This window comes from Chrysemys picta, chromosome 3 (genome assembly GCF_011386835.1).
Source record: "Chrysemys picta bellii isolate R12L10 chromosome 3, ASM1138683v2, whole genome shotgun sequence".
Taxonomy (NCBI): domain Eukaryota; kingdom Metazoa; phylum Chordata; order Testudines; family Emydidae; genus Chrysemys; species Chrysemys picta.
Window position 1 is genome coordinate 14,701,116 of NC_088793.1, and position 15,073 is coordinate 14,716,188.

The following is a 15,073-nucleotide window of genomic DNA, read 5'->3' on the forward strand; positions in this document are numbered from 1 at the left end:
TTGAAAACGTCTACAGTAGAACCCCAGAGTTATGAACACCAGGGTTACGAACTGACCAGTTACCACACACCTCATTTGGAACTGGAAGTATGCAATCAGACAGCAGCAGAGAGAATAAATAAATAAGCAAATACACTGCAGTACTGTGTTAAATGTAAAATTATTCATAAAATAAAAGGAATGCAGCATTTTTCTTCTCAATCGTAAAGTTTCAAAGCTGTATTAAGTCAATATTCAGTTGTAAACTTTTGAAAGAACAACCCTAATGTTTTGTTCAGAGTTACAAACATTTCAGAGTTACGAACAACCTTCATTCCCAAGGTGTTTGTAACTCTGAGGTTCTACCGTATCAAAAATGGTGGTTGACCCTTTTTAGCTCCCTGAAAACACTGGGTTTTCAGTAAATGAAACAATTCACTGACATTTTTGATAAAAAGTTGCCAATGTTATGAGAAATATTGAAGAAACACCAACAAGTGGGTCCATTTCCAATTTTGAAACGGAAACGACTTTGAAGTTTTGAAATAAAAAAACCAGTGACTATCGCTAATGAATAATAATATTTTCCTTTCAGTTTTTCAAAGGGATCCCAGACCAGCTCGTCCGGGTGGAAATGTTATCCAAGAAGTATCTGTGGTGGGGTCTCCCTCAACCTACAATGTGTCCTTTCTGGTGGCTGGCTGTGGCAGCAATCTCCCTCTTCTGTCACTGAGGTAGGAATTGGAGGCAGATTATTCCACATGTGTCTAGTATAGATTCTCATACCTTCCTCTGGAGCAGCTGGTGCTGGCCACTGCCAGAGGCCACTGCCAGAGCCAGGATGCTGGACTAGATCTGACCCAGTCTGGCAATTCCTGTGTTGCTGTTCCTAGGAATTCTTATTCTTTCACTTGCAAGTGCTTGCTGGGTTTTTTGTGTGTGTGTGTTCATTTTCCATCAGACCCTCTGCTAGAAGGTCTCCTCTTGCCTCAGCCCTTCTTGAAGGGGACCAGACAGAGGCCCATGTCACCAGAAATCCCGACTTGTTAACAGTAAGGCAGGGCCCTGGACTAAACAGAACAGAGAGAACTATACGCTTTTAGATTAAAAAAAAAAGTCCTGAATTTCTAATCCCAAACTTTGGGAGAATTTGGTTCCGGACTGGCATGTTGTGCCTGGTTTATCTCCATGCTGAACTGGAGCACAGAGTCCGAACAGCCTGGAACTTTGAGGGGAGTTTAGATTTGGATTTTGTGATTTGGGCTCATTCTCTTAAAAAACAGCCAAACACACTCCACCCCATCCCACCCTACATACACAACAAAGAACTCCCCCATGACCTCCCAGGTCCGGTTCACCCTGGTGTCCTATGTAGTAGTGCAGTTTGTTTTCACAGCTCATAGGGAGGGGCTGTTCTTATTCATTTTTTCAGTGTTATTTTTTTAAGGCCAGCACTCTGTGTGTGATTATGAATCAGCTTGTTGTTATTATTTGTATTTCCAGTAGCAGCCATGGGCCCCAGCTGACATCAGGGTCCCATTGTGGTAGGTGCTACACACACACATACATCTCTGCCCCAGAGAGTTTGTCTACTTGGATCACAGACAGACAAAGAAAGGAGCACCTACAACTCTTACTGAAATCTATGGCAGCTGTATGGCTCAGCACCTCTGAAAAATCAGACTCATGGATTTTAAAGAAATGCAACCCAAGTCAGCAAGGAGGAAAAAATAGAGAAATGGAAACAATCCAGTTTATATTTTAAGGGGGTCTCCCAAGACCTTATCTGTTCAGTGTAAGTAGTTCCTGCTACAATCCTTCAAAGTTCAAGGCTTTCAGGTGATTTGGTAACATGGTTAAAACACAGTACAGCCCTGTCTGCAATTCAAAACCAGCCAAGCTTCCTAGCATGGTAGATAGGTACAGCGTAGCTGTGACTTCACTTGTAAGTAGATCTCCCCGTACACCAGTGGTTCTCAAACTTTTGTACTGGTGACCCCTTTCACATAGCAAGCCTCTGAGTGTGACCTTATAAATTAAAACACTTTTTAATAAATTTAAAGGGGGGAGGGATAGCTCAGTGGTTTGAGGAGTGGCCTGCTAAACCCAGGGTTGTGAGTTCAATCCTTGAGGGGGCCACTTAGGGATCTGGGGCAAAATCAGTACTTGGTCCTGCTAGTGAAGGCAGGGGGGCTGGACTCAATGACCTTCAAGGTCCCTTCCAGTTCTGGGAGATGGGATATCTCCATTAATTTATATAATTTATAACACCATTCTAAATGCTGGAGGCAAAGCGGGGTTTGGGGTGGAGGCTGACAGCTTGCGACCCCCCATGTAATAACCTCGTGACCCCCTGAGGGGGTTTCGACCTCCAGTTTGAGAACCCCTGATTTACGCTCTCACTGATAGGTTTTACAGAGAGAAAGAGAAGTTCCATATCTATGTGGCATGGACTAAGATGAGTGGATAAATTCAGCTTTGTCTGAATTCTGTGTTTTTTTAAAAAAATATATAAACAGGGGAGTAGTGGATAGGCATCAGGGAGGGGATTTTACTTTTGTCTGCGAGCTGTTTGGTGGAATACTGGTGTCCATTTCTGGTGTCAACGTTTTTAAAAAGCATGTTAAAAAGCTGGAAAGGGGGCAGAGAAGAGCTACACAAATGATTCGAGGACTGGAGAAAATGCCTTACAATGAGAGACGTAAAGAGCTCAATCGATTTATTTGTCAAAAAGAAGATTAAGAGGTGACTTGATTAGTGTCTAAGTACTGACACAGGGAGACTCTATGGGAGTAGTAAAGAATTCTTTAATCTAGGGGAGAAAGGCATTACAGGAACCAATGCCTGGAAGATAAAGTCAGACAAATTCAAATTTAAGCTAACACGCAATTTTAACTGTGAGGGTTGCTAACCATTGGAACAAACTATGAAGGAAGGTGGTAAATTCTCCAGTCCTGATGTCTTCATATCTAGACTGGATACCCTTCTGGAAGATGGTCTTTAGCCAAACACAAGTTATTGGGCTCAATACAGGGCAACTGGGGGAAATTCTTTGGCCTGTGTTGTACAGGAGGTCAGGCTAGATCATCTAATGAAGTGGTTGTCAACCAGGGGTATGTGTACCCCTGAGGGTACCCATAGGTATTCTAGGGTGTACTCAACTCATCTGGATATTTGCCTAGTTTTACAACAGGCTACATAAAAAGCACTAGCGAAGTCAGGACAAACTAAGTATCAGAGGTGTAGCCGTGTTAGTCTGAATCTGTAAAAAGCAACAGAGGGTCCTGTGGCACCTTTGAGACTAACAGAAGTAGACTTCTGTTAGTCTCAAAGGTGCCACAGGACCCTCTGTTGCTTAGTACAAACTAAAATTTCCTACAGACAGTGACTTGTTTATACTGCTTTATGTACTATACACTGAAATGTAAGTACAATATTTATATTCCAATTGATTAATTTTATAAGTATATGGTAAAAAAGAGAACATAAGCAATTTGTCAGTAACAGTGGGCTATGACACTTTTCTATTTTATGTCTGATTTTGTAAGCAAGTAGTTTTTAAGTGAGGTGAAACTTGGGGGTACACAAGACAAATCAGACTCCTGAAAGGGGTACAGTGGACTGAAAAGATTGAGAGCCACTGATCTAATTGTCCCTTCTGGCCTTAAAATCTATGAATTAGAATAAACGTGTTTAATTAGGGAATTATATAGCTGATATTCATACAAGTCACCACATGGTGACACTCTTGTGCCACCGAGGACATTTGTTTTTCTCCAACCACACTTAAAGTGGTGAGGTACAAATTTTTAAAAACTATCTTAAAGTTGCAGGCCAATCAGTCTGTATTGTAAGCAATATAGATAACTTGTCCTTGCCATCATTAGATGCATTGAGACACCGAGCAGGTTTATGAAAGCTACTTGAGTAAATATCACTCCAACCTTTTTTAATTATCCCTTTGGCATAACAAACCTGTTTAGCTTGTAAGCTCATTGGATCAGGGATTGTCCTTTTGTTCTATTTGTACAGCGCCTGGCACAATGGGGTCCAGGTCCAGGGGTTTCTAAGTTCTACCATAATACTACTACTAAGAAGAAGAAGACAAGATTATAACTGTGAAGCAATTGTTCTTTAAGCATCACCTCCATTGTCCCCCGCTGCAGATGATGCATGTACCATGACAGTGTGAACTTGGAATAGCAGTGTCTGTCAGGGCTGTGAGTGTTCCCTGCCTAGGTCCTTAAACACTTCCAAAGGACGCTGCTGATCTAAACTCCATGGGGTGCATACACATCACTTGTGGCATGGATCCTTGCAGGCAGCCATCTTGAAGAACAACAGTTACAATGATAAGGCGCCATGTTGCTTTTCAAAGCACATCTGAATCACTGTTGGCTTCCTTGTTTGGAGATAATCTTTATGAAAGTGTCTGATATTGCTTTGCTCTTCTGTAGCTCCTCCGACCAGGGGATCTCAAAGCACTGTACAAACATTGACTAAAACTAGGCAGGATGATGACCTTGTGGCTAAAACTTAGGACTGGGGGTGGGCCTGTCAGTTAGAGCCCTAACGTGGGACGTGAAAGGCATGCAGTCAAGTCCCCTCCTCACCAAAGAGTTTGTCAAGACATTAAGGAAGTCAGTTAGGGTATGCCCACAGTCAAGCTGAAGATGTAATTCCAGGTAGGATAAATGTACTCGTGCTAACTCAGACAGAGCCAGCGTGCTAAAAATAGCAGTGTAGCCCCCAAAGTGCCTGAGCAGGTACAGAGGGTCGAGGGTGGGATTGTACTCAGGGCAGCTACCCCATCCTACAACCTGTGCCACTGTGGCTACGCTGCTATTTTTAGCATGTTAGTTTGATCAAAGCTAGTGTGCGTATGTCTACCTGAGCTGGAAATTACATCTCCAGCACCAGGGCAGACTCACCCTTCGTTCCCATCAGTAAATGGGGATAGTAGCACTAATCTACCTCAGAAGGGGTCTTCGGAGGATAAACATGTTTAAGTTTGTCAGGTGCTGGGATACTGTGGTGATGAGAGTTGTATAAGTACCTAAGATAGACAAGAGTTGGGAGACCTGGGTTGTCCATTCCTAGTTCTGCTATAGCCTTCTTGTATGACCTCAGGTAAGTCATATCCCCTCTCTGTGCCCATTGTCCCACATTGGGAATGATAATACAGAAAGGTTATTGGGAGCCTTAATTTGTTATGAAAAAAGAAGAACAGGAGGACTTGTGGCACCTTAGAGACTAACAAATTTATTAGAGCATAAGCTTTCGTGGACTACAGCCCACTTCTTCGGATGCATATAGAATGGAACATATATTGAGGAGATATATATACACACACAGACAGAGAGCATAAACAGGTGGGAGTTGTCTTACCACCTCTGAGAGGCCAATTAATTAAGAGAAAACAAACTTTTGAAGTGATAATCAAGCTAGCTTTTAGCTAGATTATCACTTCAAAAGTTTGTTTTCTCTTAATTAATTGGCCTCTCAGAGGTGGTAAGACAACTCCCACCTGTTTATGCTCTCTGTCTGTGTGTGTATATATATCTCCTCAATATATGTTCCATTCTATATGCATCCGAAGAAGTGGGCTGTAGTCCACGAAAGCTTATGCTCTAATAAATTTGTTAGTCTCTAAGGTGCCACAAGTCCTCCTGTTCTTCTTTTTGCGGATACAGACTAACACGGCTGCTACTCTGAAACTTTTAATTTGTTATGGACGTAGAAGCCCTCTACACCAATATTCCACACAAAGATGGACTACAAGCTATCAGGAACAGTATCCCCGATAATGTCACAGCTAACCTGGTGGCTGAACTTTGTGACTTTGTCCTCACCCACAACTATTTCACTTTTGGGGACAATATATACCTTCAAGTCAGTGGCACTGCTATGGGTACCCGCATGGTCCCACAGTATGCCAACATTTTTATGGCTGACTTAGAACAGCGCTTCCTTAGCTCTTGTCCCCTAACGCCCCTACTCTACTTGTGCTACATTGATGACATCTTCATCATCTGGACCCATGGAAAAGAAGCCCTTGAGGAATTCCACCATGATTTCAATAATTTCCATCCCGCCATCAACCTTAGCCTAGATCAGTCCACACAAGTGGTCCATTTCCTGGACACTACTGTGCTAATGTAACCCTTCTGCCCATCTAAGTTGGCAGCAACAAGGGCCGGGTTCTGTATCTAGGGGTTCCGTTTCAATAACGCAATGCAAAACCGGCTCGAGCCCCCACCCAGTGACCTGGGACAATTACATACCACCCCCTGGGCGCCTCTAAGAGGCAATACTTCCCCTCTCGCAAGCACAGAGTCTGAGTGTAACAGAAAATGTTTAATAACATGAGGTAAACAACATCAGCGTTAAATTGGAAAAACACCACAAACAGGCTTCATGAGCAAAAAAACTCACCCCAGCAAATTGGGCTGTGTCCTTTCCCTTGGGTTCTTGAAACCAGCAACCCAAGGATCACCAAAGTCCCAAAAGTCCAACAACCCCCCAAAGTCTCTTGGGTCCAGCAACCCAAGGATCACCAAAGTCCCCAAAGTCCAACAACCCCCCAAAGTCTCTGTCCCTGGTCAGTGCAGCCCCAGAGTTCAAGCAGGGGGGGGGGAAGGCACACAGAGTGTTAAGGGGCACCTTATGTGATCCAAGGCCGACCGGCTGCCTCTCCGTGGGGTTCCGCCGCAGCCTTCTCCACGAGCCGCTCCACTCCACCAGCTGTCCCATGAGCCACTCCCGCCGTCCACGAGCTGCTCTGGCAGCTGCTCCGCTCTGCTCACCGACCTGTGAGCCACTCAGCTCTGCTCCACTTCAGCCGTTCCTTGGGCTGCTCCCACAAGACTCCGCTCTGCTCTGCTCGCTGCTTCTCCAGCCGCTCCACCCTGCTCACCGACCTGTGAGTCGCTCAGCTCCGCTCCGCTCCAACCGTCCCCATGAGGCTCCACTCTGCTAGCTGCTTCGCCAGCCGCTTAGCACAATATAGCTTCAGGCTCCCCCACTAGTTAACACAGCCTCAGTGATCTCAGCTCTTTTGTGATTTCAGCTCATAGTAGGGGAGCCCCAGTGCTAGTGCACCATTGGCCCAAAGTGAATTCAGCTCAGCAGTCTGTAATTAGACTTCTAATGGAATCAAAGTTAGCTCTGACATTCAACAGTGGAGAGAGGAGGTAGTGCAATTGGTGTTTCAACCCCTCGGGGAGGGGGCCATACCATCAGGTACAAATACCTGTCCCCATCCTCTCTCTATTCACTGGGTTTTGTAACCCATGCCCCTTGTCAAGCAAGTGCTACTTAGGTAATGGTGATGGACTCACTCAGTCCTTCTGTCATACAACAGGTTCACTGCCCTTGATTCACAGAATCAGGGTAACAAAACTTTATTCTTCCTGCCCCAATAACAAAGAAACTGGGGATCCCACACCAGCCAAAGTAACCACTTTGAGTTGCTGTTGTTTCATGCCAGGCAAGTGGGTGTGCCTATGCAAACAAGATCAGCCCCTGGAGTTCTTTTCCACACTCGCCATAATTCACCACCAGATGTCAGGGTAGAGCTCATCCTGACTCTGCTTACACTAATAAGCGATGGTCACATAAATACCACCCTATACCGGAAACCTACTGACCGCTACACTTACCTACATACCTCCAGCTTCCATCCAGGACGCACCACATGTTCCATTGTCTACAGCCAAGCTCTAAGTTATAACCGCATTTGCTCCAATCCCTCAGATAGAGACAAGCACCTACAAGATCTCTATCAAGCATTCTTAAAAGTACAATACCCACCTGCTGAAGTGAAAACACAGATTGACAGAGCCAGATGAGTACCCAGAAGTCACCTCCTACAAGACAGGTCCAACAAAGAAAATAACAGAACACCACTAGCTGTCACCTTCAGCCCCCAACGAAAACCTCTCCAGCGCATCATCAAAGATCTACAACCTATCCTGAAAGATGATCCCTCGCTCTCACAGATCTTGGGAGACAGACCTGTCCTCGCTTACAGACAACCCCCCAACCTAAAGCAAATACTCACCAGCAACCACACATCATTGAACAAAAATACTGACCCAGGAACCTATCCTTGTAACAAAGCCCCATGCCAACTCTGTCCACATATCTATTCAAGTGACAATATCATAGGACCTAACCACGTCAGCCATACCATCAGGGGCTTGTTCACCTGCCTGTTCAGGAAGGACAGGCAGGGCAGAAAAGGTGGGGGAGTTGCGTTGTATGTAAGAGAGGAGTATGACTGCTCAGAGCTCCGGTATGAAACTGTAGAAAAACCTGAGAGTCTCTGGATAAAGTTGAGAAGTGTGAGCAACAAGGGTGATGTCGTGGTTGGAGTCTGCTATAGACCACCAGACCAGGGGGATGAGGTGGACGAGGCTTTCTTCTGGCAACTAGCAGAAGTTGCTAGATCGCAGGCCCTGGTTCTCATGGGAGACTTTAATCACCCTGATATCTGCTGGGAGAGCAATACAGCGGTGCACAGGCAAGCCAGGAAATTTTTGGATAGTGTAGGGGACAATTTCCTGGTGCAAGTGCTGGAGGAACCAACTAGGGGCAAAGCTTTTCTTGACCTGCTGCTCACAAACAGGGAAGAACTAGTAGGGGAAGCAAAAGTGGATGGGAACCTGGGAGGCAGTGACCATGAGATGGTCGAGTTCAGGATCCTGACACAAGGAAGAAAGGAGAGCAGCAGAATACGGACCCTGGACTTCAGAAAAGCAGACTTTGACTCCCTCAGGGAACAGATGGGCAGGATCCCCTGGGAGAATAACATGAAGGGCAAAGGGGTCCAGGAGAGCTGGCTGTATTTTAAAGAATCCTTATTGAGGTTGCAGGAACAAACCATCCCGATGTGTAGAAAGAATAGTAAATATGGCAGGCGACCAGCTTGGCTAAACAGTGAAATCCTTGCTGATCTTAAACGCAAAAAAGAAGCTTACAAGAAGTGGAAGATTGGACAAATGACCAGGGAGGAGTATAAAAATATTGCTCAGGCGTGCAGGAGTGAAATCAGGAAGGCCAAATCACACTTGGAGTTGCAGTTAGCAAGAGATGTTAAGAGTAACAAGAAGGGTTTCTTCAGGTATGTTAGCAACAAGAAAAAAATCAAGGAAAGTGTGGGCCCCTTACTGAATGAGGGAGGCAACCTAGTGACCGAGGATGTGGAAAAAGCTAATGTACTCAATGATTTTTTTGCCTCTGTCTTCACGCACAAGGTCAGCTCCCAGATTGCTGCACTAGGCAGTACAGCATGGGGAGAAGGTGACCAACCCTCTGTGGAGAAAGAAGTGGTTCGGGACTATTTAGAAAAACTGGACGTGCACAAGTCCATGGGGCCGGATGCTCTGCATCCGAGGGTGCTAAAGGAGTTGGCGGGTGAGATTGCAGAGCCATTAGCCATTATTTTTGAAAACTCATGGCAATCGGGGGAGGTCCCAGATGACTGGAAAAAGGCTAATGTAGTGCCCATCTTTAAAAAAGGGAAGAAGGAGGATCCGGGGAACTACAGGCCAGTCAGCCTCACCTCAGTCCCTGGAAAAATCATGGAGCAGGTCCTCAAGGAATCAATTATGAAACATTTAGAGGAGAGGAAAGTGATCAGGAACAGTCAGCATGGATTCACGAAGGGGAAGTCGTGCCTGACTAACCTAATTGCCTTCTATGATGAGATAACTGGCTCTGTGGATGAGGGGAAAGCAGTGGATGTGTTATTCCTTGACTTTAGCAAAGCTTTTGATACGGTCTCCCACAGTATTCTTGCCGCCAAGTTAAAGAAGTATGGGCTGGATGAATGGACTGTAAGGTGGATAGAAAGCTGGCTAGATCGTCGGGCTCAACGGGTAGTGATCAATGGCTCCATGTCTAGTTGGCAGCCGGTTTCAAGCGGAGTGCCCCAAGGGTCGGTCCTGGGGCCGGTTTTGTTTAATATCTTTATTAATGATCTGGAGGATGGTGTGGACTGCACTCTCAGCAAGTTTGCAGATGACACTAAACTAGGAGGCGTGGTAGATACACTAGAGGATAGGGATCGGATACAGAGGGACCTAGACAAATTAGAGGATTGGGCCGAAAAAAACCTGATGAGGTTCAACAAGGACAAGTGCAGAGTCCTGCACTTAGGACGGAAGAATCCCATGCACTGCTACAGACTAGGGACCGAATGGCTAGGTAGCAATTCTGCAGAAAAGGACCTAGGGGTCACAGTGGACGAGAAGCTGGATATGAGTCAACAGTGTGCTCTTGTTGCCAAGAAGGCTAATGGCATTTTGGGCTGTATAAGTAGGGGCATTGCCAGCAGATCGAGGAACGTGATCGTTCCCCTTTATTTGACATTGGTGAGGCCTCATCTGGAATACTGTGTCCAGTTTTGGGCCCCACACTACAAGAAGGATGTGGAAAAATTGGAAAGAGTCCAGTGGAGGGCAACAAAAATGATTAGGGGCCTGGAGCACATGACTTATGAGGAGAGGCTGAGGGAACTGGGATTGTTTAGTCTCCAGAAGAGAAGAATGAGGGGGGATTTGATAGCAGCCTTCAACTACCTGAAGGGGGGTTCCAAAGAGGATGGAGCTCGGCTGTTCTCAGTGGTGGCAGATGACAGAACAAGGAGCAATGGTCTCAAGTTGCAGTGGGGGAGGTCCAGGTTGGATATCAGGAAAAACTATTTCACTAGGAGGGTGGTGAAACACTGGAATGCGTTACCTAGGGAGGTGGTGGAGTCTCCTTCCTTGGAGGTTTTTAAGGCCCGGCTTGACAAAGCCATGGCTGGGATGATTTAGCTGGGAATTGGTCCTGCTTTGAGCAGGGGGTTGGACTAGATGACCTCTTGAGGTCCCTTCCAACTCTGATATTCTATGATTCTATGATTCTACATCTACCAATGTGATATATGCCATCATGTGCTAGCAATGCCCCTCTGCCATGTACATTGGCCAAACCGGACAGTCTCTATGCAAAAGAATTAATGGACACGAATCTGACATCAGGAATCATAACATTCAAAAACCAGTGGGAGAACACTTTAACCTGTCTGGTCATTCAATGTCAGGCCTGCGGGTGGCTATTTTACAACAGAAAAACTTCAAAAACAAACTCCAATGAGAGACTGCTGAGCTGGAATTGATATGCAAACTAGATACAATCAACTTAGGATTGAATAAGGACTGGGAATGGCTGAGCCATTACAAACATTGAATCTGTCTCCCCTTGTAAGTATTCTCACACTTCTTATCAAACTGTCTGTACTGGGCTATCTTGATTGTCACTTCAAAAGTTTTTTTTCTCTTACTTAATTGGCCTCTCACAGTTGGTAAGACAACTCCCACCTGTTCATGCTCTCTGTATGTGTGTACATATATCTCCTCAATATATGTTCCATTCTAAATGCGTCTGAAGAAGTGGGCTGTAGCCCACGAAAGCTTATGCTCTAATAAATTTGTTAGTCTTAAGGTGCCACAAGTACTCCTGTTGTTTTTGTTTGAAGTTCAGTAGCCCAAAGAGTTTGACAAAGTATTACTGAAGCTCCGAGGCTGGGCTCCTGGAGCGCAGACATTACATCACTTTGAAAATGCTGCCTTATCGCAGTGCCAAGTGTTGAAATGCTAAGGTTCAGTTCAGCAGACTCAGAGTGGGACAGGCACAAAAGCTATTTGGCCAGCCTTTGTGAGGGGCTTTCTGGTTCATTTCTGCCTACCTCTGTATGGAGAACAATAGCTGGTTCAAGATATTGCAATCAGTTGAATTTTGCTTGCAATCTCCCACTCCTGCTGATTGCATTGGAGTGGAGTTGTGCATCGCGCACTGGAGCTGCTGACTCAGATGGTTCAATTCTCTCCAGCAGGGGAGCTTTGCCCTCGGAGGGCTCAGAAGAGGATCACCTGGCTGTGTCCACGGAAGGTGCAAATGTCAGTCTGACAGTTCAGAGACTGCAAGCTGCATCCCCACCCATTGGCGGGACTTTCCGGATCCTGCTGCCCACTACAGTGATATCAGGTAAAGGGAGGGTGAAACTTTCCTTTTCTGGGAGCCAAAGGAAGGTGAGCCGGGACATCACCCCTGGAAACATTCCTGCAAAGGCAGGGCTGTCAGACTGTCCCCTTTGGGGGGCAGCTGCTAGTTCTTCACATTTATCTGACCCCCAAAGCGGGGAGGGATATTTTTGGATGACAGCTTTGGGTACTGATCCAAAACCCAACTGAGGAGAATGGAGAGACACCCACTGACTTCTATGGGGTTTAGCTCAGACCCGCAGAGGATTTTCACACTAAGGTATGTCATAGGACAGTGATACCTCTCTCAAGCATTAGATCTTATGGATGTGCATGTAATGTCCCCCTCGCTGTTATACCTTCCCAGGTTTGGTCCAGGTGGACCTGTGGCTGCACAGCTGTTGATATCCCTGTTTTATAATGAACTTCCCAGGTGTCCCGGTGCACATCTCCTCCCATCACCTCCGTGAGCTCCTGCAGTGCAACTCAGATAACTCCACAGGCCAGTACCTCAATGCCAGTGATTTCACTGTGACCAAGGACGTGAGCACTTGTTACCAAAATGTATGGACACTGACCTGGAACTCCATGACTGGTGACTTGCCCATTGTTATCGATGTACGATGATCTTTTCTTTTAATGCAACATTCATAGAATATCAGGGTTGGAAGGGACCTCAGGAGGTCATCTAGTCCAACCTCCTGCTCAAAGCAGGACCAAATCCCCAACTATTTTTTTTTTTGCCCCAGACCCCTAAATGGCCCCCTTAAGAATTGAACTCACAACCCTGGGTTCAACAGGCCAATGCGCAAACCACTGAGCTATCCCTCCCCCCTAATTGTTGCTGCATCCTTAAATCTGCCAGCCAGTATGTCTGTGTTGACAGGCTTCATTTCCACAAAGGTTTTATTCACCTAGATCTCTCAGGAGACTCCAGCAAAGTGCCTGACAAAGGCTATTATTGAGAGCAATAACTTAGTCAGTTCTAGAATGTTTAGATGATTAAGAAAAGGAACAGCAGTTAGAGTCAAAGAGATAAAAATATGAAGCCACCAACCCTCATGCTTTGAAACATAAGCTCGAGGTCAGGAAGTAACTCCCCCGCGTGCTGCAGTAGTGCACAAGAAAGCCCCATTGACATGGGGATTGGACTTGTGCTAGCCACAGTCATGTTTAAACATAGTTGCTGCTAGCAGACTTCTAGCATGGTTCTCTGACCAAGGTGGATAGGATTTTTGTCTCTGAGAATTATACTATGGAGTAACCCACCAGGGTTTTATTACCTGATTCTCATGTGGTTCTCAGACAAAAGTCCATGTTCATGCTGGTCAGAGAAACCCTCCCCAATAGAGGTGATGTGTAGGGGGGCATGAGGAGTGATGTGCCCCCCAAGATTTCTCCCAGGGTGGGAGTTGGGGTGAGCACGGCTGAGGGGCATATGCCTGGGAAAGGTGCTAGCACCTAGCGCTCCCACTGAGCCCTGCTAGCAGGCGCCTGGAGCAGGGAAGAGAGACCAGGCTGGCAGCACAGCTCTGCCAGAGGGGGCCTGGGGAAGCCTGCTGAGTCCTGTCCCTTCCTCGTCCGCAGCCGCAGTTACCGATGGTAGTAAGTGTCCGGACCCTGCTCCAGCCTGTGCCATGCCTGCAGCAGGGAGGCAATGGGAGAAGTGGGGAAGGAGCTGTGAGGGGTGTGGGAGCAATGTGGTGCTGGCTTGGAGTGGGCGTGGGAGGCACGAGCGGAGTGGGAAAGGACCCAGAAGTGACATGTGGGGTGGTCACGTGCCACCCCAGAACCTTTAAATCATGCCCCCCCCCAACAAGAATTATGTGTCGCCTCTGTCCAAGTCCTGCTCAAATGTGGTAGTAGCTAGCATGGTCCTACTCTCAGTTTGGACAGGGACTAGGTGCATTAATGGGCTTTTACACCAACCTATGAAGGATGTGGCATTGCCCCCTGTCAGAGACAGCATATTAGACTGAGATGGAGCATTGGTATATAGGGAATCCTGTGTACGTTTCTTTGCCAATGTAAAGCCATAGCTAGGGAGGCGGGGTGGTCTGGTGCTGAAGACACGGGCCTGGGAGATGGAAAAAATGGGTTCCATTCTGTGCTTCAGGGCAGATTCCCTTCATGACTTTAAACCATGTTTCTTAATCTTTTTGCCTGTTTCCCACCTGTAAAATGGAGATTGCAACATTGTGTTGTGGGATGCATACCCTAAGGTTGTGAGGGGCTTGGATGTTGTGCCAATGGGGCCATATAAGCAGATACAGAGAATGTTCCCATTCATTCATTGTAGCCCTTAGTGTAAACCTTAGCTATGTGAGTTTGAGTTGCTTATGAAATGATACACAACGTGCATAAGAAAAAAAAGTTTTTATAAAGCTGAGAAAAAATTGATTCTTTATTCTTTCACGCTATGCTAGGTCTCTGCTGAAAACCTCACAGGACTTAACCCAACCATTGCAGCTCGTGTGGTTTATGATGGCGGCGTATTTATTGGACCAATATTTGGAGACATGCTAGCTACCGCCAATAACCACACGCAGGTAGGTCACCAACTGACCACAGTTCCCATAAACTCATTGCGACTTGCTGTCTGCCAGACAGATCCGGTCACCCTACATTTGCTGAACTGTGCTGCACTCCATGAGAAAGGCATTTCAATCAATGAGACTCAGTACAGATTAAGATGCTACTAACCACGAGTAAGGGAGGGGGATTTTTCCTTGTGAGGCAGGGGCTTAGAGCTAACGATGTATCTATGACTGTGCCGTTAAACCAAACTGATACTGGGTTCTATAGTGATAACTTCCAAACACTGTAGCAACACTATATTAAACTGCAGTTTTTGGACCATTATTTAGCAGGGTTTGACCTAGCGAGTGGGTGTGACGTTCCCCTGGTGTTATCCGGACCAGTGATCTGCTAGGTCACTCCAATCCTCAACTGTGGGAGCCAACTTTACCCTGCTCTGCTGTGAGAACCCCCACTCCTGGGCTATTCACGCACAGCCTCTAGCATGTAAACTGCTCCCAGCGACGTGAGCGAGCACTTTTGGCCAG

The 15,073-nt window shown here is 46.2% G+C and overlaps 1 protein-coding gene across 3 annotated transcripts in view; it reads left to right on the forward strand.

Annotated features, from left to right (window-relative positions):
• PKHD1 (PKHD1 ciliary IPT domain containing fibrocystin/polyductin) overlaps positions 1-15,073 on the forward strand; it is a 380,982-nt gene that overhangs the window by 48,801 nt on the left and 317,108 nt on the right. For 2 of the 3 annotated variants that reach the window (XR_010599356.1, XM_065587493.1), the window contains exons 22-25: positions 575-713; positions 11,858-12,012; positions 12,442-12,626; positions 14,435-14,557. Coding sequence is in view for 2 of the 3 variants with exons in the window: in XM_065587493.1 (XP_065443565.1) it covers positions 575-713; positions 11,858-12,012; positions 12,442-12,626; positions 14,435-14,557 (602 nt within the window). In the remaining variant the exon portion in view is untranslated. The remainder of the gene's footprint in view (positions 1-574; positions 714-11,857; positions 12,013-12,441; positions 12,627-14,434; positions 14,558-15,073) is intronic. The other variant, XM_065587494.1, reaches the window with a different exon arrangement.